The sequence below is a fragment of the Suricata suricatta genome, chromosome 8 (assembly GCF_006229205.1).
Source record: "Suricata suricatta isolate VVHF042 chromosome 8, meerkat_22Aug2017_6uvM2_HiC, whole genome shotgun sequence".
Lineage (NCBI taxonomy): Eukaryota > Metazoa > Chordata > Mammalia > Carnivora > Herpestidae > Suricata > Suricata suricatta.
This window is the reverse complement of record NC_043707.1, coordinates 48790538-48813636: the sequence shown is the minus strand read 5'-3', so window position 1 is coordinate 48813636 and position 23099 is coordinate 48790538. Positions and strand designations below refer to the sequence as shown.

The 23099-nt window shown below is 39.0% G+C and overlaps 1 protein-coding gene across 11 annotated transcripts in view; it reads left to right on the top strand.

Annotated features, from left to right (window-relative positions):
* LRIG2 (leucine rich repeats and immunoglobulin like domains 2) overlaps positions 1-23099 on the top strand; it is a 98018-nt gene that overhangs the window by 67779 nt on the left and 7140 nt on the right. For 9 of the 11 annotated variants that reach the window (XM_029946082.1, XM_029946081.1, XM_029946086.1 and 6 more), the window contains 15 exons: positions 502-576; positions 794-928; positions 1448-1591; positions 1709-1852; positions 2361-2504; positions 2710-2853; positions 5165-5245; positions 6355-6426; positions 6566-6634; positions 10999-11162; positions 15520-15840; positions 17111-17392; positions 18612-19061; positions 19882-20031; positions 21658-21948. In XM_029946082.1, the coding sequence (XP_029801942.1) occupies positions 502-576; positions 794-928; positions 1448-1591; positions 1709-1852; positions 2361-2504; positions 2710-2853; positions 5165-5245; positions 6355-6426; positions 6566-6634; positions 10999-11162; positions 15520-15840; positions 17111-17392; positions 18612-19061; positions 19882-20031; positions 21658-21948 (2666 nt within the window). The remainder of the gene's footprint in view (positions 1-501; positions 577-793; positions 929-1447; positions 1592-1708; positions 1853-2360; positions 2505-2709; positions 2854-5164; positions 5246-6354; positions 6427-6565; positions 6635-10998; positions 11163-15519; positions 15841-17110; positions 17393-18611; positions 19062-19881; positions 20032-21657; positions 21949-23099) is intronic. The other 2 variants (XM_029946083.1, XM_029946084.1) reach the window with 2 other exon arrangements.

Sequence of the window (23099 nt, the reverse complement as noted above, 5' to 3'; positions counted from 1 at the left end):
TAGGATCAGAGTGTGACATGTCATGTCATCTGTAAAATTAATCCGAGGCTCCATACCTCAGTGGGCAGATTCACCCCTGGTCCCAACCAACCCTCTCTAACTTTGAGTAATTCAAACGTGTGTGTGTTTTAAAAATTTACTTAATTACAGTTTTTTATTTTTTAAATAGATGTATAAAGAGATATGGATGGGTTAATTATTTTCTTTTTAAGAGGGACTGAAATTAGCCGTCAGAAATTAATTATTCAAGAACCTTGTTGGGATTAAAAATACTTCATGTACAAAATATTGATATCAATCATAGATCTACGCCATGAAAAAGCATTTCTAATTAAAATCTTTAATTTCTCAGCATAATGCATTTAGTCTATCTCATTCTGAGTCATAGGCCTTTTTAAATTTGGCACCTATCCTAAAGAATAATTATTAGCCAGAAACCAGAACTCAAGAGGCAACATTTCTCTCTCTAAACTTTTAACTCTGTTCTTCCCCCTTGCCTAGGAAAATGAATTATAATGAGCTAACAGAAATCCCATACTTTGGAGAAGCAACCTCTAATATTACTCAACTGTCATTGTAAGTAAATAAGATTTCAGATCTTTTAAATTATGAATAGTACAGTTTTAAGATGTTTGTTTTAGGTACGCTCTTTGTCGATCCTGATTATTTAACATCCATCTGAATACTCTGGTTTCTCTTCAGATCGCATAAATCTTTCGCCTTTTAACATCCTTCTGGTCTGGGCTGGGGCTCTGGCATTTGCTTCATTACAGTCTTTTTTCTTTTTTTATAGAGTCCATAATGTAATCCCAGAAATAAATGCAGAGGCGTTTCAGTTTTACCCTGCTCTGGAGAATTTAGATCTCAGTTCAAATATAATATCAGAAATCAAGACATCTTCATTTCCTCGAATGCAGCTTAAATACCTGTAAGGAGATTTATTTCAAAGTGCATGTTTGTGTGTTGATATGTATCTTCCCAGGAATGTCTGTTATTTATTGTGATTTTGATATGCTTATGTGCAACAAACCTAGGATCAGTTTTGGGGGTTGTTATTTTCTTTCCTCTTATCAGAGAATATTAACTATGCAGGTTAACTTCTGAGATTTAATTCTGGATTGTATTTTACTAACAGTTTTATAAAAGGGAGATAGGAGTGGTTTGTTAGACCTATAGACCTAAGTGGTTTGCTTATCCTATACAGTGGTAATTAGCATGTGCAAAAGAGTTTCATGCTTTACAAAGTGTATTCATACATGCTGTTTGAACCTAAATGAAATTGGTTTTATCCTTATTTTGTACTTGCAGAAACAAAGCAGTTAAATGATCTGTAAAGTTGTGTCGAGTTGCTAAGTGGGAGAGTTGGGGCTCAGTCATAGACTTCGGGTAGCTGTTGGGTGGTGGAATGTTCTGTTGCACTAAATTTTTTTGTTCTCGTTAATTTTAGGAATTTGAGTAATAATAGGATAACCATCTTGGAGACTGGTTGCTTTGATAATTTATCTAGTTCCTTACTAGTGGTAAAGTTAAACAGGAACAGAATCAGCATGATTCCACCCAAGATATTCAAGCTACCTCACCTCCAGTTCTTGTGAGTAACTAGGTAGATGGGTTTTAAGAAGGTTGTCGCTTCATTTAAAATATTTTAATTATTATTAGAGCAAATCAGCAGACCAAAGTTCTGACTGTAAAACTATTTTTATTAAAGGGAACTTAAAAGAAACAGGATTAAAGTGATAGAAGGTCTGACATTCCAAGGCCTTGACTCCTTAAGGTCTTTGAAGATGCAGCGGAATGGTATTAGCAAACTTAAGGATGGAGCTTTTTTTGGCTTGGATAACATGGAGGAATTGTGAGTACTGTGAACTGGAATAGGATCTTGTTAGGAAGAGGGTCTGACTGGGACTTGTTAGTGCCAAATGGTTAAGATCGTTGCTTAATTACACCCACGTACATTAGTTCTTTCTTTCTTCTCTGATGTGAATAAGTACACACAAAGCTCTGTAAGCTTTGTTATAGAACTGGGTTTTTTTGGCATTCTTACAAACATTTTGTCTAATAAGTTTTTATTTTTGTAATGTTTGGGCCGGTGAAAATTACCAGAATTTACCTCGAATGGGTATATCAAACCTCTTAGTGTGTTGATTTTATACATCTGATATTTTAGACAGTCTTACTATGTTCTAGCAATAAATCTTAAGTAAAATATAAATATTTATTGAATGGAATTTGTTGGCTCACTTGGGTTTAGTAAAGATAGAGGCCTCACTGAGCAGGACCTTATGAAGAGTTTTGGAATCTTCTCATTGCAGTGCCTTGTTCTGACATATATTTTCTCCTTTCTTCCTCTAATTCGGCAGAGAACTAGAGCATAATAACCTTACAGAAGTGAACAAGGGCTGGTTGTATGGCCTGCGAATGTTACAGCAGCTCTATGTGAGCCAGAATGCTGTGGAAAGAATCAGCCCTGACGCGTGGGAGTTCTGCCAAAGACTGTCTGAACTGTGAGTGTTGGATGGCCTTTCATTGGAGGCTGTGGGACTCAAGTAGGTTGGAGTAAGTTGCCTCCATGGCCAGTAATGAGATGGAACATCCTGCTCTATTAGAAGTTTGTTGAAAGCTCTAAATTTATCATGTAAATAGAATGAGAGGAGGAAAATTGAAATAAAATGCAATGAATTCCTTACCTTCCATGTTTCCCATTTTTAGTGATTTGTCCTATAACCAGTTGACCCGCCTAGATGAATCTGCCTTTGTGGGTCTGAGCTTACTGGAGAGACTGAATTTAGGGGACAACAGAGTCACTCACATTGCCGATGGCGTATTTAGGTTTCTTTCCAATCTTCAGACACTGTAAGTATATCTGTGCTTTCTTTTTTGCTAATTTTTGTAAAACAGTAAAGCAAATTAAAACAATCATAAGCTGCACATTTATGTTAATGTTAATATTTTGCAGTTCTTCTATCCTAGACTTGGGGGCAAGACAGTCTTATTTGTCTCTATCATCACACATAAATCTTATTTATCTCTAGTCAGTTCAGTTTGTATTTTAATTTCAAATTTAATCAACTGAACAACAGAGCATCTCTTATTGTGCCAGTTACCATGGAATAAAACGCAATTGCTAGTCAAGAATGCACATTTTCTTGTTCCTCTGACCTTGAACTACCTTCAGAACTGCTACTCATTCAGAAGGATGCAGGCTGTGTAGTGGGTGCAGCTGTGGAATGAGCCCTGTTCATTGTTGCTGATTTGCTGCATGACTTTGGACAAAAATATATCAGTGATCTGATGTGTGCTTGGTGCTTTCAGAATAATAGGATATTATTGCTCTTTTCCCTATTAGGAGGCTGAGGTTCAAAGAGGTTAAAATTATTTGCTTAAAGTTCTATAGCTTGTCTTCCCAGGTGGTGTTTGATCCAAGTACTAAGCAGGCCTGGCCCTGCTTAGTTTCAGAGACTAGACAGAGTCAGGTGCGTTCACGGTAAAGTCACACAGCTTGTAGATGAGCCAGGTCTGTTTGACACTGGCCTTTTGCCATACTGTCTGAGGCACAAACCACTTAACCTTCCCTGGGTGTCATTGTCTTTTTGTCTTCATCCAGTGGAGGATGGACATAGGACTAAATGGTTGCTATAAGCAATCTCAACTCGAAACTTCTGCATTTCTATAAGTTGGATGTTTTACCCTGTTGTGAACTGTAATTGAACAAAGAGGTGTTTTAGCAAAATATAGTGATTTCAAACATAGAGCAGAATAAGGGAAAAAGGCTAATTATAGTAGAATTTGTAGATTCTAAGTTTCCTGAATAGGGAACCTTTTGATCATCAGATTCAGGGTTAATAAATGAGCTCAGAAAAGAGGCAAGCTGCCAACTTTGGGACTTAGCCATCAGGGAGAAAGCAAACATGTATCATTTGTGAAAAATGATGTGAAATCATTGTGAAGGTGAGTGTACCTGCGGAAGTTTATTTGATTTTTTTTTTTTTAACTTAATGAGATAGTTTTCCTTCCGATTCCGATTAGGCCTTGGAGAGTTAAAGTGATTTTTGGTGAACCTAGAACAGCTTAAACCAGGAATGTAGATGGAGCTGCGGCCTTTTGGCATTTCAATGAATGGCAGTCAGGTTCTTTCTGTACCTCAGATTAGTACTTCTAATATTAAAATTTAGGAAAGTAATTGCAGAAGTAAATGATTGTGTAATGCCACAGAGCCAGTTAAGGCAGAATTAGAATGAGATCTGAGTAATTTTGGCTTTAGATCAATACTCCTGCCAGGGTACTTCCTCACTTTGGCCACTGAGTTCTGTTTATGCCGTGCTATGGAGGAAAGTCTTGAAGAGTGGAGCCATCAGTTGTTTCAGTGTTTATTGCTTAGTAAAATAAAATGAACCTGTTAGCTTTCACGTCAAGTAAAGATAGAGCTAAATAGGAAGCATGATCTCCTATCTCCTGTTACACAACTTTAAAAGTCATATAAAAAAAAGAGCTTTGTGTTTTATTATGAGATGACTTAAGGAAGCAAAAGTGATTAATATCTGCAACTGGTGCTTGTCCCAGCACGGCTCCATGTAGAACAAGTGCATTTCCTCTGAGAACGCAACAGTGGGTTTTAAAAGACCCATATTTTTCCTTTTAAAAATAACGGAATGATCACTCTAGCGCATGGGTGTATCAGTGTTGCCTCCCAGGGGGCGTGTTTAATTGCTGTGGAGCTGTGAAGCTCTGTACTGACATGATTCTTTGTCAGCCATTTTAGGTTTAAGGGCCCACGGGAAGGCTTGGGTCACCCAGAAATCCCATGAGTCCAGAATCACATTTGTAAGCCATATCCCCTGCATCTTGACATCCTATTGCCTTTTTGCAGGACTGACTATAATTTTTAATATGCTAACACAATTAGGGGCTATTAGCTAGGAAGATTAATAGTCTTACCAGGTTGCTTAGTTTATTTGTCAAGGCCAGCTTAGTTCTTTGCTTATGAGAATCAGTTCTTGCTTGCTTACTGCAGGTATTCTTTAAAAACCAAAGTCGAGTCTTCGTCCTAAATAACTCAACTGTTAAAATAAGGATGAAAATCAGCATCGTCATGCCAGATGATGCCCAGCGCTATAATGGTCATGTTAACTAACATATAATCTGTCTTTCCTTAACATTTTTGTAGAAATTTAAGAAACAATGAAATTTCATGGGCCATAGAAGATGCTAGTGAAGCCTTTGCTGGACTCACAAGTCTCACTAAATTGTATGTATTTATAATATTTATGTATGTCTACAAAGGTGTATTTTTAAGAACCAGTTGTATATGTGATTGGATTATGTCTTTTTGCTATGTCTGGAAAGTCAGCCTTTTGACTCATCCACTAAAGAAAGAAGATTTGTTGTTCATGAAGTTTTCTGTTTATCAGTGGTTTTAGATTTTATTTATTTATTTATTTAGTGGCAGGACACTTTTTAAAAAATTTATTTAGAGAGAATGTGCACATGCACATGCAAGCTGGGGAGGGGCAGAGAAAGAAGAGAGAGGATCCCAAGCTGGCCCCTACACTGTCAGCACAGAGCCCAGTGCAGGGCTCAAAACCACGAACTATGAGATTGTGACCTGAGCCAAAATCAAGAGTTGGACACTCAACTGACTGAGCCACCCAGGCACCCCTTGGTGGGACACTTTCTACTGAAAGAACTTTCCTATAGGCATTCAGAGAGAAGTTATTCATGGAACTAGAATTGCTGTTCCAGAGTTGAACCAGTATTTTTCTTTTGTTTTTTAAATATTTATTTATTTTTGAGGGAGGGACACAGAGAGGGGGAAACAGAGGATCTGAAGCAGGTTCTGTGCTGAAGCAATGAGCCTGACATAGGGCTTGAACTCATGAACCATGAAATCGTAACCTGAGCAGTAGTTGGATGCTTAACCAATTGAGCCACCTAGGCACCCCTTTATTCTTAATTGTAAGAGATTTATGGGTAATTTATCTAGCAAGAAAGGAATTCTCTCAAGTAAGATTTTAGATCTTCTCTCCTGTGAATTTCTCCAAGGCTTTACTCTCATCTGAATTTCTTTGACCTAATCTTTTGCTAAGAAGGGAGAAACTGGGACTATAATCCAGTTTCTTGTATGAAAACAAGGCATCCATTGGTGGTCCCAGATGGCTGCTCACAGGCACCTCGTTGAGCCCCAACCTATTAATAGAAACCTTCATTGTGTTTTGCATTGCTTGGTAATAAAGGTTCACAACTTTCTTAAAAATGTATGTTAAACTTATTTTCACTTTTTATAGGTAAATGTTTGCTTTAATGAATTAAATTTTGCCTAGCAGAGGGCTTTATTAGAAAGGTCTGTTTGTGTTTCAGAATCTTACAAGGAAATCAGATTAAGTCAATTACAAAGAAAGCATTCATTGGTCTTGAATCCCTTGAGCATCTGTAAGTATTTTGCATCCATTTTGCTCAGTATATAAATAATCTTTGCTATTAGCAGAGGTTCTCATGACCATTTAACGTGTTTTTATAACTTTAATTGTAGAAATGGTGACCGGTAATGTTTCATTTCTCTTCATTTCAGAGATTTGAACAACAATGCTATAATGTCTATCCAAGAAAATGCTTTTTCTCAGACTCGCTTGAAAGAACTGTACGTAACCTCAGTCTTTTTGTCACCAATCATTAGATCATTATCTATGCTTGTTCCTAGAGGTGGTGAATGTGACCCATATGTTTCCAAAAGCCCACAAGTTAGGTGAGAATAAAAAGAGAAAGTGTTAATATTCAGTTACAGCAGTGACTGGATATAATTTTCAAATAACCTAAGATTGAAAAGCCCAGAGTTTTTGGCACCAAGATCTTCTGTTTTCACTGTGCTGCTAATGCTCACAGTTACAGAGACCTTAGCACTGCTCCTCGTGCTTGATGTAGATCTTCCTGTTCCTCCCCCCCAACCCCCCGCTTATTTTTGGATTATTGGAAAAATGTGTTCCCAGTCCCCTTAGGGTGGAGCACAGCTCAGGTATTAGGTATTTTGTTGCATATAATCTAGCACTTTGAATATAATGGTCAGAGGGGATGTCTTTGATATGGGTGTTCAAGCTACTGTAATGGTCAGATGCTGTTTAATAGTTGAAGTGGAAAAACACATACAATTTTACACCCTTTTTCATTCATGGTTTTTAAAAAAATGATGGTTTAGAGATTTCCCAGGCGGGGGGGCAGTTAGTTGGGCTTTGGTATTCATTTTAACCTTTGGTGATTTGAATATTCAGCCAGTGTTAAGAATCAGTGGACCAAAGCAATTTATTTTGCCTTATCTGTGAGCTACTTGGAGAAGGGACTGTGGCCCTGAACTGGCACATGATGAAATAAGGATAGGAGTTCATAGTAAGCATTCAGAAACTTTTAGAGCAAATTGACATTACTGTGATACTTCTGTTGAATTTTATAGAAGTATTAATCTACAGTGGATTGGAGATATTGAAAACTGGTTCTTCATCACAGGTAGTTTGAGATGCACTGGAAGTGTGTGACTTCAGACTGCCTAGATTTCAGATTTCTGCCCCATTCTTTACAGCTATGTGACATTGGGAAAATTTAGCCTAAAACCCCATTTCCCTTTTGAGAATGGGTGTTGTACCTCCCTTAGAGTTATGTGAGGATAAAGTAAGATAATTTGTTCATTTAAGAAATGTTTATTGTCATCTGCTATGTAAGGTACTGTTCTAGATGGCACAGCCACAGCAGTGAACAAACAAGACAAAGTCTCTGTTCTAATAGCATATTACAATAAATTCTGGTAAGGAAGTCAAAGAATAAATCAGTAGATACATATATCTCATCAAGTAATAAGAGTTCTGAAGGAAAATAAAGGCAAGTCAAAGATATGGAGAGTGATGGGGATTGCTATTTTATTTTTAATTTTTAAAAAATGTCTATTTTTGAGAAAGTGCAAGTGGGGGACAGCAGCAAGCCCGATGTGGTGCTCAAACTCCTGAGCCACAAGATCATGACCTGAGCCGAGGTCAGATGCTCAACCAACTGAGCTACCCAGGTGCCCCTGGGGTTTTTATTCAGATAAAATAGTGATAGAAGGCCTTTTTGAAGATAGCAGAATCTGAGTTGGTGAGTGGCAAAGCATTGAATACTGGTTGAAGAGCATTCTGCACAGAGAACAGCAAGTGAAAAGGCCCTGTGGTAGGAGCTTGTTTCTTATGCTTGAAGAACAGCAAAGATACCAGTGTGGCTGGAAGAGAGCAAGAGGAAGAGTGCTTAGGAGATGAGGTCAGAGAATTAAGCAGGAACCAGACCAAGTAGGAGGGCTCCATGAGTCATGAGGAGTTTGGATTTTTTTCCCTCTGAATGTATTAGGAAAGTTTTGAGAAGATACTCAGTATAGAGCATGGCACACAGTAGAAATTGAATAATATTAGTAATAAAAATAAAAATGTTATGGAAATCATCATTAGTTATTTTCTGCCAGACTTTCAAGTGGCTGTTTTTTTCTTTGAGGGGATGGAGTCTGTTGAGATATTTTGAGATATTTCTCTTAGGCTTAATTTTTAAGGGTACAACCTAGTGCATATATTAATGTTACTTTTTGCCCTTGAGAATCTGAGGGCCACCAATGAAGTTTTAACTCTTGTCATGAGAACTCAGTATAAAGTGTAATTTAGATAGTAGGTGAGAGCAAATAGTGTAGTTTCATTCTTCATTCATTTGGTAATTTGAGAATTGGTTTGAACAAACTGCTAGTGGAGGAGACTAATTTTGGTTGCTTTTGGTTGATTTAAATCTAAGTCAGATTTACAATACTCTTACATCAACATTTATTCAAATATTATCTTTATGCTTTCTGGTATCCTTCACAGTGCTTTGTGTAAATATTAGGTAGAAATGGGAGAGTGGTATGTAAATTAAGAATATTTTGCATTAAACTTTTATAATCGTGTTAGAAACATTAGAAAGTACAGTTAAACCAAGAAGGAGAGCCAGGTCCCCAGATGCCCACTACTTAAAGACAACCACTATTCATATTTTGGTTTGTATATGTTGACAGCACTTTCTGAGAGAATGCAGGGTACTCTGTTAGGTACTTGGGGACAGGTTGGTTAGTGTGTGAGGGTGAAAAGACGCAAAAGAAACAGAAGTAAAGGGAAGTAATGTGAATTCAGTGGTATCTGTGTCCAGGCACTGTGCTAAATGCTGTATTTAAATTTTTTTTTTTGAGGTAGGCATTCTCAAACCCATTTTCCAGAAATAGAAACTGAGATTTTGGAGACATTAAGTATTTTGCCTAAGGTAAGTAGCAGAATTAGGATTGAGTCTAGGTCTCACGAGTCCAGCTTGTACCTTAGAAAGCATAAGTCAGACCACGTGGCTTCTCTATTCTTAACCTTCCATGGGCTTCCCATCACATATAGGGAGAAAACACCTGAAGTTCTTTTCTTAGTTTGTAAAGCACTTGCATGGCCTAGGCCTCCCCGCCCAGCTCTCTAACCTTGTTCCTGTCACTGTCCCCTGCCTCACTGTGCCCTAGCCTCCGTGTTCTCCGGATGCTTTGCCTTAAGCACACTAGGCACGTCTGCCCCAAAGCCCCTTTGCACACAGCTTCCTGTATCTGCGACACTCAGGTACTTGGGTGATTTGCTCTCTTGCTCCTTTCAGGTCTTTTCCCCAAATGCCCTCTCTTCAAAGAATCTTTCCCTGACGACTTTACCTAAACTGGTAGTGCCATCTCTCTATCTTTGCCTTACTTTGTTTCTCTTGCTAGCACTTACTTTCTGACATTGTACTTTGCCTTTATTTATTCATTGCTTGGCGCTAATGAATAACGTAAGTTCCATGGGGCCTATATCCCCATGTCCCAGAAGAGCGCCTCGTGTGTAGTAGACTCCAGTATTTCTGTCAGTGAATGAATATAACTTAAGAATCCTATTACATGTGAAAGGTAACTTTTGGCCTGATTAAGTAAAATTACCCTTAGTCAAATAAGGCTTTTGAGATGCCATTGAAGACTGTTTGAAACTTCTTTGGAATCAAATTTTAGATACTTCAAAACTAGATGAGGATCTTGGTGATACTCATAAAGCAAGTTAGAGCGTTCTCAATCATTTGCTCTCACTGCTTCCAAGTGATGGGACATTCACGGGTCATTAAGAGAAAAGCTATCTGATTTTTCAGATTTGTTTTATAGGCCTATTATAGACAACAAATAAAAATTCACTGCCTCTTAGTTTGAGTTGCAGTACGCATTGTCAGAGTGAAGTGTTCTCAGTCATGATGAGATGATTTGAAAGAACCCTGTTCTCTCCGCAACAAACATGCTCTGTGCTCCAATGCATATGGTAAATTTTTCTCCAGACTTTTCTGGGAAAAAGTTTAAACTCCAAAACTTGAAAGGAAGGTACAATTAACAGCCATGTTCCCTTTTTACCACTTGTTAACTTTTTGCTAAATTTGTGCTCTGTTTCTCTCCCTCCCTCCTCCCTTCCCTCTATCTCTATCTCTGTCTCTCTCTTCTCTTCACACACTAATTTTGCTTACTCATTTGATAGTAAATTGCAGATATCATAATTTACCCCTAAATATTTCAGTATGTATTTACCAAGAAGAAGGGTGTTTTCCTATATATAGCCACAGCACTGGTATGTTAGTCAGTGAAACTAACGTGGATAAAGTAATAGTAACTGACATACAGACTGTACTCTGATTTCACCAATGTCAAATTTTTTTTGACAGTCGAGAATCATGTACTGTATTTGTTGTAATGACTCTTTAGGTTCCTTTCATCTAACATAGGTCCTTTACCCTTGTTTTGCCCTTTTTCTTAATGTCTTTCATGACACTGACATAGGAGGCATCGAGGCTGACAGTCGAATTTTTCTTGTGGTTCAATTCAGGTTAAACATTTTGTGGCAAGAAACATGCGTAGGTGCGCAGTAAGCTCTTAGTGGTCAAGAACCTGAGAATGAAAAGTAAAGGGTACTTTTTCCCTCTTTGTTTCTGCAGGATTCTGAACACGAGCAGCTTACTCTGTGACTGCCATTTGAAGTGGTTGCTTCAGTGGCTGGTTGATAACAACTTCCAGCATTCTGTGAACGTAAGCTGTGCACACCCGGAATGGCTAGCAGGACAGAGCATCCTGCATGTGGATCTGAAAGATTTTGTCTGTGGTTCGTATTCTGTTTTGAGATTTTGTAAACTACACCCTTACTGTCTCTTTTTAAATCATCTTATTTTATTATTGTTGTTGTATTTTCATCATGATAAGTGTACTCTTTAATCCCCATCCCCTAGTTCCCCCATCCCTCGATCTCCCTCCCCATCAGTTTGTTCTCTATGGCTAAGAGTCTGTTTCTTGGTCTCTCTCTCTCTCTCTCTCTCTCTCATTTTGCTTGCTTGTTGTGGTTCTTACATTCCACATAGGAGTAAATCATATGGTAATTGCCTTTCTCTGACTTACTTGTTTCACATAGCATTGTACTCTCTAGCTCCATCCATGTCATTGCAGGCGGCAAGATTTCATTCATTTTCATGGTTGAATAATATCCCATTGTGTATGTAGATCACATCTTCTGTATTCATTTGTCTGTAAATGGACACTTGTGCTACTTCCATAATTTGGCTATTGTAAATAATGCTGCAGTAAACATAGGGGTGCATGTATCCCTTTCAGTTAGTGTTTTTGTATTCTTTGGGTAAATTTCTAGTAGTGTGGCTCCAGGATCGTAGGGTAGTTCTGTTTTTAATATTTTGAGGAACCTCCGTCCGTACTGTCTTCCACGGTGGCTGCACCAGTTTGCGCTCCCCCAACAGTGCAACAGTGTAATTGTCACATCCTCGCCAACATTTGTTATTTCTCGTGTTTTTGACTTTAGCCGTCCTGATGTGTAGGGGTGGTATCTCATTATGGTTTTGGTCTGCATTTACCTGATGATGAGTGCTGATCATGTGTCTGTTGTCTGTCTTCTTTGGAGAGATGTCTGTTGATGTCTTCTGCCCATTTTTTAATTGGATTATTTGTTTTGGGAGTATTCACTTATATCAGTTCTTTATATGTTTCGGATATTAACCCTTGGTCAGATGGCATGTGCAAATATCTTCTCCCTTTCAGTAGGTTGCCTTTTAGTTTTGTTGATTGTTTCCTTTTCTCTGCAAAAATTTTTTATTTTGATGTAGTCCCAATAGTTTGTTTTTGCTTTTGTTTCCCTTGCCTCAGGAGACATACCTAGAAAAATGCTGCTGTGGCCAGTGTCAAAGAAGTTACTGCCTATCCTCTCTCCAAGGGTTTTTATGGTTTCAGGTCTCACATTTTAGCTCTTTAATCCATTTTGAGTTTATGTTTGTGTATGGTATAAGAAAGTGGTTCAATTTCATTCTTTTGTATATAGCTGTCCAGTTTTTCCAACACCATTGGTTGAAGAGACTGTCTTTTTCCCGTTGAATATTCATTCCCCCTTTGTCAAAGGGGAATGCTCTCAGGTTTTCACCATTGAGTATGATGCTGAGTGGGAATTTTTCACTTAAGGCCTTTATTATGTTATGATATATTCCCTCTAAACCTCCCTTACAGAGGGTTTTTTTAAAAATCATGAATGGTTGTTGTACTTTGTCAAATGGTTTTTCTGATCTATTGAAATGATCATATGATTGCTTTACTTTCTCTTATTGATGTGATGCATCACATTGATTGTTTTGTGAATATTAAACCAGGCTTGTATCCCAGGAGTAAATCCCTCTTGATTGTGGTATATGATTTTTAAAAATATATTCTTGAATTTGGTTGCTAATTTGTTGAGGATTTTTACATCTATATTCATGAGAGATAGTGGCCTGTAGTTCTCTTTTTTGGTGTCTTTACTTGGTATCAGGATGATACTCGCCTCGTATAATGAATTTGGATGTTTTCCTTCCTCTTGTATTTTTTGGAATAGTTTGAGAATAGGTATTAATCCCTCTTTCTATGTTTGGTAGAATTGATCTCTGTACTTTTGTTGTTGGGGAGTTTTTTTTATTATGGATTCAATTTCATTTCTGGTAATTAGTCTGTCCAAATTTTGTATTTCTTCCTGCTTTAGTTTTGGTAGACTAATTGTTTCTAGAAATTTTTCTATTTCTTCTCAGTTTTCCAATTTGTTGGCATACAGGTTTCCATAATGTTCTCTTACAATTTTGTATTTCTGAGTGTTGGTTATTTCTCTTGTTTCATTACTAATTTTGTTTATTTGGGTCCTCTTTTTTTTTTTTTACTGAGTCTTGCTTAGGGGCTTATCAATTTTATTGATCTTTTCAAAGAACCAGCTCCTAGTTTCATTGTTTTTCTAGTTTCTATGTCATTTATTTCTCCTATAATCTGCATTATTTCCTTCTTTTTGCTAGGTTTTAGTTTTCTTCTTTTTCTAGCTCCTTTAGATGTAAGGTTAAGTTGTTTATTTGAGATTTTTCTTGCTTCTTGAGGTAGGCTTGTATTGCTATAAACTTCCCTCATAGATCCACTTTTGCTGTATACCAAAGATTTTGGACTCTTGTGTTTTCATTTTCATTTGTTTTCATATAATTTTTTATTTCTTCGTTAACTCATTCATTCATTCATTCATCTGTATAAGGATTTTATTTTTAAGTACGCTCTACACCCAAGGTGGGGCTAGAACTTAATGATCCTGAGACCAAGAGTTGCATGCTTCTCAACTGAGCTAGCCACGTGGCCTGACACATTCATTGTTTTGTTTTGTTTTGTCTTTGTTTATTCTAATTTTAGAGAGTGAGAGAAAGAGAGCACAAGTGGGGGATAGGGATGAGGGAGAAGGAGAGCGAGCAAGCGAGAGAGAGAGAGAGAGAGAGAGAGAGAGAGAGCTAGTTTCCTAAGCAGCTCCATGGCCAGCGTGGAGCCTGACATGGGGCTCAATCCCATGACTCTGGGATCATGACCTGAACTGAAATCTGGAGTTGGATGCTCAGCCAACTGAGCCACCCAGGCACCCCCATTCCTTGTTTTAATGATGTTTTATTTAACCCCCATGTATTGTGCTCTTTCCAGATTTTTTTCTTGTGGTTAATTTCTAGTTTCATAGCGTTGTGGTCAGAAAAGATGCATGGTGCACCACTATCTTACAACAGAAGTAAAACAAACCTGAAACCAGAATGCTTTCTCACTAGCGTATCTGTTTCCATTTCTCTGTGATCGTCTCTAAAATTTTTATATTGTTGTTAATTGTAGGTCAAATTTTGTGTTCTTTGATTTAATGTGTTGTAAGTAGGTTTTTTCCCCTCTGTGTGTTCTTTAGTGATCAGTGTTAATATAATAGCATCTTTATGAATGGAGGCCTTTCACTTTTAGGGGGTTGTTAACCTTAAAATAAATATACAGTAGTAAGATTACTGAATCAAAAAGTATGACTTTTTTAAAAGTAGATCTTTAAAGGTGCTTCCAGGTATTTTACAGAAATATCACATTTGTTAATGTTGCCACCAGCAGTGTATGAATATACCAGGTTCATGTGTCTATTCTTGATGCCGTTTCTTAAGACTAAAAGTGTTGGAATTTTGTGGAGGAGAAACATGGACAGTCATGGAAAAGTCATAATTCTAACACTCATACTTTCAAGTGTATATCTATATTGTTCTTTTCTCAAGCTTGGATATTTTTCCTTACATTTACATTTCTTTTAAAGTGGAATAACTGATTCTTAGCTTTGGCAGAACTTTCAGATGAGTGTATTTGTCTTGCATATCACTAGTATCTGATTGTTCAGATACCCACGTATTGCCAGATCTGTTTTTATAATCTACTTAAAGATACTAGGAACACTTGGAAGTTCAGGCCCACAAAATGCTTAGTTTTTTTTTTTTTAACATATTAATAACATACTATCATTTATGAATCTGGAGTATATTAGCCAGTCCTAAGCCAATCTTCAGTTGGACATTTAACATTTGATATTTCTCACTATTTTAGATGAGAGTTATACACATACAAAGTACATTCAAATAATATGTTTGCTAATCCCCATAAAATATAACAAATCCTGTTTTCTATATTGGCACAGAAAAGAATGAGTATTATTGTATACGTATTTTTGTATGGAACCTCTGTATATACATAAGAGCTAATAGAATTAGAACTTGTCTTGAAATTTGAATATGGGTTTTTCTTTTTTTCCCAGGAACTGGTAATACTTAAGGAAGGACGTAATAAGCACACGTGACTGTAAGGGATAATAGAAAGCGGTGCAGGCCCCTAAAGTCTGAAAACCTGGGTTCCAGTCCGGACTTGTCTCTGAACAAGTCTTTTGGCCTTTCTGGCTTCATTTCCTCATCCTTAAACAAACGAATTGGATGCTAGCTTTGTAGTCTCTCTTAATCTGCCATTTTGTAATTTGCCACTGATTATTGTCTTTCATTTTCAGAGACACCACAGCGGCCTCTGTGGAGCACAGGCAAAGAATGATTTTACATTATTTGTTTCAAAATCTGTGGAAGCAAAAATTAATAAATAAATGACTTGACCCCTGCCCCATTTCTTTCTCTTAGATGATTTTCTCAAGCCACAGATAAGAATGCATCCTGAAACTACAGTTGCTCTGAGAGGCACGAATGTGACTCTGACGTGCACCGCCGTGAGCAGCAGCGATTCACCCATGTCCACCGTGTGGCGCAAAGACAGTGAGATCCTGTACGATGTTGATATTGAGAATTTTGTGCGTTATCAGCAGCAAGCCGGAGAAGCTCTGGAATATACAAGCGTCTTACATCTTTTCAATGTGAACTTCACAGATGAAGGAAGATATCAGTGCATTGTTACTAATCACTTTGGTTCTAATTATTCTCTTAAAGCCAAACTGACCGTGAATGGTAAGGAATTCTGCTCCCTGATAGTTTTATAGTTAGAAGGATTTCTCGTGTTCAATTTTTGAATCACTTAGCCAAGAAAATGAGGCTAAGCCTGACATTTAAGGGGACATTTTACTGTTTCATCTTCAGGGTTGTGATAATATATAGACCAGATTAGCATTTTGCCTGCTTACTGTCCCTAATGCCTTTTTGGTTGAGGATAAGGGGGAATACCATGGCCCCTGAATATAGGCTACATTTATTGTTACTTATGCTTTTGAAAAAGTTCTTTTGAAATTCTCTGTTTTTTCTAGAACCATAATTCAGTTCTGAAAACTATGAAATTTATTCCTGACACTGTTCACAGGGCTTTCTAATAATTGGGAGTATTTAGGGCATTTCTGGTACAGTATCATTATCATTGTCTAAATGTAGTCATACAGAATCATTTTTTAAATTAATACTCTTTTTCTCACTGTGTTATAAGAAAAAAAATTCTTTAAAACAGTTTAAGCTGTTGCCTGTTGTATTGAATAACTAAAACATTTTGGGTTTTATGCAACCAAAAGATGTATTTGTGTCTTTTTTTCCTCAAGATTTTTAAAAAAAGGTTTTTTTTTAATGTTTATTTTTGAGAGAGAGAGAAAGAGAGAGAGTGCAAATGCAAGCGAGGGAGAGGCAGAGAGACAGAGAGAGAGAATCCAAAGCAGGCTCCAGGCTCTGAGCTGTCAGCACTGAGCCTGACGCAGGGCTTGAACTCACAAACCATGAGATCAAGACCTGAGCCGAAGTCAGACGCTTACCCGACTGAGCCACCCAGGCGCCCCAGAATGTATTTGTGTCTTACTTCTGTGTTGTTTTATGAGATTTTTGAAAGCATAAATTTTATCACGACTTATCCATGACAACTTTGTAGATGTTAATTTGGAAAGGGCCATTTAGTATCTTAAGTAAGCATAGCAAACAGTATGTTCTAAAATACGGAGTTCAGAAAGGTTTGTGGCCTTCTGTGTGTTTGTCCCCATCAGAGAGATCAGGTGGATATGTCATGCATTCTGGAAGAATTTAGTCATCACTGTACTCCAAGTGTTCTGAGGTTTTCAGAGAAAAGATGGCCTCTGAAAATACAAGTATTTACTGTCACTCCAGAGAGCACGTCTTCTCAAAGAAATAGCGTTCACAGCAGTTGGTATTTTGCCTAACAGATTCTCTCATGTATGTATGCGTGTAAAAACGTGTGTGTGCATTTCCCCGCCCACCCACTTTGTTTCGGTAATCTTTCTTGGAACAGAGATGCCATCTTTCCTGAAAACGCCGATGGATCTAACCATTCGCACCGGTGCCATGGCCAGATTGGAGTGTGCTGCAGAGGGGCACCCTGCACCGCAGATTTCCTGGCAGAAAGATGGTGGTACTGACTTCCCCGCGGCTCGAGAAAGACGCATGCACGTCATGCCCGAGGATGATGTCTTCTTCATTGCCGACGTGAAAATAGAAGACATGGGAGTCTATAGCTGCATGGCGCAGAACAGGGCCGGAGGCCTCTCAGCAAATGCCTCCCTCACAGTGTTGGGTATGTGTGCTGCCCTGTGTGTCCCTGCTCACTTGGAGCCTTTTTATAGGGGTCTGCTCTGGTCTTCATGGCAAAAAAAAGTCAAAGTTTGAGATTTTAATTGTGATCCTTATGCTTCTATCCCTGTGTTTTGCCAGTATGCATAGGGGTATGTCAGTCTAGGATGTCACTGGATCAGATAACTGAATTCTGCGAAAGTAGTGAGGACAGAATTAGAGATCTTAATCACATGAATTGAAAATTCAAATCCCTTTATCCTGTCCACTTGGAAGGTTGCCACCTCATATATATGTTTTTTCTCCTGTTCAGCAGTGAGTTGGCAGTTTTATATTGCTTCACAGCGAACTCAGGGCAATGTAATTGTTTTTTCCTGATTTCATTATTTTTAATATGATATATTGTCAAGTTAGCTAACATACAGTGTATCCCTTACTTAGTTCAATTTTTAAAAAACTTAATGCACCAAAAATGACCTATCTTTTGGTTAGATGTCCTGTTCTTCCATTGTGTTCCTCTCCTTATGTTCTGGTAAAATGTCTTTTCTCTAAAGAGTTCCATTGACAAGCCTGGTTGTTTTTTCTCCTTATGAGAATACTTTTCTTCATGGGACTCAAATCAAAGGCATAGACTGATTTCTAGTTCTCTATTCCCCTAGATGTTAGGATTTTAAAGTTTGTTGGTTTGTGTTGTATAATCAGAAAAATAAGTTTGTTGTTTTAAAAATTTAGAATATACAGAAGATTAGAGAAAGAGAAAGTCCCAAAAACACTGTTAAAGATTTTGGCATATTCTGGACTTTTTAAAAAACACATTTTTACATAGTTATGTATGTCTGCTTCTTTCCTTTTAAATATTATGTCACAAGAGTTACTCTGTCATTAAGTCTCAAAAAAGTATCATGTGGCCGTACTATACTCATTCATTTTCCTGTTAGATTTAAAGATTTTTTTCCTTTATTTTAAAAAATTACGGCCAATTTTATAATAAGCATCTTTGTGTATAAATCTTTGACTTCCTTGCTTTGGATAGCTTGTTCAAGGTAGAATTAGTGAGATAAGATTTTTGAGGCTTTTGCTTTTCTGGAACACTAACTTCCAATCCTTCTATGAGCATATGAAAGTGCTCACTTACTTCATTAACACCTAATGAATTGTCTAATTCAGTAAGAATCAACAAATAAAATTGTTTAACACAATTCTTTTGTACATCTTTCTGTTAGAGACACCCTCGTTTATCAGACCCCTGGAGGACAAGACAGTGGCCCGCGGAGAAACTGCGGTGTTACAGTGCATAGCGGGCGGAAGTCCCGCCCCTCGCCTCAACTGGACCAAAGACGACGGGCCACTGCTGGTGACAGAACGGCACTTCTTTGCTGCTGCCAACCAGCTTCTCATCATTGTAGATGCTGGCCTGGAAGATGCTGGAAAATATACCTGCATCATGTCTAACACCCTTGGGACAGAACGTGGTCACATTTACCTCAATGTCATTTCATCCCCCAATTGTGACTCTTCCCAGAGTAGCATTGGGCACGAAGATGATGGCTGGACCACAGTTGGCATTGTCATCATCGTTGTGGTCTGCTGTGTTGTGGGCACCTCTTTGGTCTGGGTCATTGTTATTTACCACATGAGAAGGAGGAACGAAGACTATAGTATCACAAACACAGGTGAGTGGTGCCAGCTAACACCAGTGACTTGGACTCGAGTCAGGAACATAATAGAGGATTTATCATAAAATACAGGAAACTATGGAGCTTTGATGCTTTATGTGTAGTAGAAGGAAGAGTTTTTTTCTTAAAATGTCCTACTTCCTCCATGTAATAGAACTTCTCTGATTAATAATTTTAAGAACTTGTAGACACGCCCCCAAAACTGTGCTCTCATAAACACATGACAGGTGCATGATCTTCCTTTAATGCCTGGGGCTCATTTCCATCGTAGCTTCCCTTGGGGGGAGAGTGGAGGTCTCAGGACTGGGATCAGCCTTTCGTATGCCTCCCCCTGAATCCTGAGAGAGAAGAGCTCAGTCAGACAGACGGTGAGAGTGTGCCTGTGGATAAGATTTCCGCTTCAAGTTCTGCTGCTTGTAGTAATCCTTTTTTTAATGTTTATGTATTTTGAGAGAGAGAGTGAGCATGAGTCGGGGAAGGGCAGAGAGAGAAGGAGAGGGAGAATCCCAAGCAGGCTCTGCACTGTCAGCACAGAACCCAATACAGAGGTCGATCCCACGAACTGTGAGATCATGACCTGAGCCGAAATCAAGAGGATTAACTGACTGAGCCACTGAGGCGCCCATTAAAATGAAGCTTTGAAAAGAATTTTAGCGAGACCTAGTTTGGGGGGAAATTCTAAGACCGTTGGGTTCCTAGATGCATAGCATTTTCCTGGCTAGGAGTATCAAAGTGGAACACATTTGCACAGTAGTCTTCTGAGTGTTGGCTTCAGTCCCCTGACTTTATTTGAGAGTTCTAGATGTCTCTTTTACAGAGGAGCTTAATCTGCCTGCAGACATTCCCAGCTACTTGTCCTCCCAAGGAACGCTGTCAGAGCCCCAGGAAGGCTACAGTCACTCCGAGGCGGGCAGCCACCAGCAGCTTATGCCTCCCACCAGTGGATATTTACACAAAGGCGCTGATGGTAATGCCTCTTTGTTGTACATACCTCCAATTTCAGCTTCCTCTGTTGCATTTAGTTTTCAGTGTACTGTTTTCCCCATTAACCTGAGGCAATATTTTAAAAGTAAGATACTCACTGAAAACATTTGGCTGCATGCAGAATAGGATGGAAAATGACTAAAGTCTTAACAGAGGAGAAAACCATCTGACAGAAAGGAGAAATGCATCCCAAATCAAGGGATTGGCGTACCTAGCAAAGGCTCCCAAATTAAGAGAGAGAGATGCTCTAGAAACTTCTTTCAGGTGTCTGATCTTTTTAAGGTGTGAGCACTCTTCAGACCCTGTCCAAGGAGGTTTGGGTCTCCTGCTAGCAGGTTGGTACTAAAGTTTGAAGGGCAGGGATGCTTCTCCGCAGATGTTGGAGAAGAGCAGAGAGCTACAGTGTGTTCCCCAATTAAGTGAACCCGCCTTCCCAATACTACTTCTCTCCCTCACTCCACCCTTCCTGCAGGGATGACGGAGCTCAGGGAGGTGAATTTAGGGATGGAGGAATTGGGTTTGGTTCCTGGTTCCTCTTTCCAGCTCTGGGACCACAAACAAGGTCCTTAAATCTGAGCGTTTTAACTTTCTTATTTTTAAAACAAATAAGGAGTATCTTAGAAAGCATTTCTCTCAAGATTTTCACAGATCCCTTCAACAAATCTGTGTGGTTCTTCAAGTATTGTTCAAATGAAAGGCCTGTTCTATTTGTACAGAGATTGTTTAAGCTGAGTTTTAACAGAATTTCTCTGTTTAGCCAATAAATTGGATTTTATTTTGGCTTTCCATGGAAAGAAGGCTACTGCTAGCATTTAAAAGAATCTTTAAATGCCTCTACTCTTTGAAATTGATGGGCAGTAACACTGCTTTCTGGGCTAAAGTAACTAGGTCTCTTCCAGTTCTAACACTGTTGCCTGGTCAAGAACAGTTACTTGTCTTTATTTCTCGCTCCCTTATGCTGTCTTTCATCGGTTTTCAAAAACACATAACAGGCCAAGGAGCTCATTATTAAACTGTACTTCTGCCAAACACGTGTGTGTCAGGCGGGACTCGAGCATCAGAGGCCTTCTCGACGGGCACTTTTAGCAACGAGTGTTGCTTAATTCCCTGATTCACGAAAGGGATGCAGGCTTTTGTGAAGTCATCATAACTCCTTTTTCTCTGCTTTAGTTTGCTTGAACCAAGCATGTGACTTGTAGCACAGTGCAGCCTGATGTTGGCCCTTGATTTGGGCCTGGCCTTATCCAGGAGGGACAGAGAAGGTTTAACTAGCATTCAAGAGCATGGGCTCTGGAGCAGCAGTGCCTGAGTTCAGATTTCACCTCCTCCCCACAGCAAGATGGAGGCATCTATGAGCAGATTACCTCATTTCTCTGTGTTACAGTTGCCCCATCTGGTAAACGGGGATAACCATAGTACCGACCTCACAGGGAGGCTGTGAGGATTAAATTAGTTAATTCACAGAAAGATCATGCAGCTTTACCTGGTTTATCGAGTACGTGCCAAATCAGGGCCAGTTATGATCATGATGCTGGCAGCTGGTGGAGAAAACTAGTGGTTGGCAAAGCTGGTTCCTTAACCGAAGGATTCTTTCCTTTGTTGTCGTCAGGTGGCGCTGGTACCCGTGTGATTTGCTCCGATTGTTACGACAATGCCAACATCTACTCCAGGACCCGAGAATACTGTCCGTACACCTGTATTGCCGAGGAGGATGTTCTAGATCACACGCTGTCCAGCCTCATGGTCCAGATGCCCAAAGAAACGTATTTGGCACACGGTACCCAAGATGCCTCTGTCTTGGAGAGCCTGGTGTCGTCAGCAGACAGAGAGTTGGCTGCCTTTCCCACCAACCATGAGAGGATGAATGAGAAGAAACTTTTCTCCACACAGATGAACAATGGTAAAGGACACAGCCTTTTTGTTTATTTTGCTTTGTTCTTGCCCCCCCCACTTGATTTTTCCTTCAGATTTGACCGGAAGCAAAAAATCGGTATAATGTAGTAATTAGCTAGTGTTAGCTGGTAGAAACTAGAGCCAGAGATTTTTAGAGATGAGGGTCACCGAGAAGTCTGCATCTGTAGGATGGAAACAGCTTTTGTGGGAGGATCAAGATCACACTTCTAAAGCCTCAGGAGCCATATAAGCAAACTTATAAAAGGCTTCACATAGGTGTTAATTTTTTCTTCCATCATTATTTAAATAATGCAGATTGGAAATGCTAAGGATCTAATTTGGGCATAATTTGGTGGAGGGTTTTACAGAGAAGATTCAAAAATGATTTGGTCACTGTTCTCTCAGGTAAATATTGAACGTTGGTATCAGTTAGCTGGTGTTTGCTTTCAGGTGAGAGGGATTATGATCCAGGGCCATAAGTGAGGAAGCAGTTTTGGGGTAGTGTCCGCTGGCCCACGTGGCTCAGAAAAGAAGTACATGTTACATTGTGCAGATGAGGTTATTTGCTGACAACTCAGTAAGTAAAACAAAACTCCTTCTAGACCATGAAGGGCACTCCTGAGCACGTCTTCCTGTCTTTCCAGGCTTGTCATCAGCTGTCACCCTCTTGTCAGCCTGAGTGGAAGAGCACAGGAAATTCGGTGGGGGAGGGGGGAGTGTTGGTATATTCAGGGGTGGTTCTGATAGGAGTAAATGGTCTGACATGGGACTTTGAAGATATGTGCTGTTTTGTTTTTTTAAGTTCTTATTTTTAGCAGTATATTATTTTTAAGTTTATTTATTTTGAGAGGGGAAGAAGAGACAGAGAGAGGGACAGAAAGGATCTCAAGCAGGCTCTGCATTGTCAGCACAGAGTTTGAAGCAGGACTTGATCTCACAAACCAAGAGATCACAACCTGAGCTGAAGTCAAGAGTAGGATGCTTAGCCGACTGAGCCGCCCAGGAGCCCCTAAATTTTGGATACATATATAACGGTTAATTAAGAAACCAACTCCAAAGACTTCTAAAGAGGACACCAGTCAGAGAAAAGAATCTTGGCACTGAAGTTCAGTGCTCGTGGAAGAAGTGTACTAACGAAATCCGTGTTCCTGCGTCTTC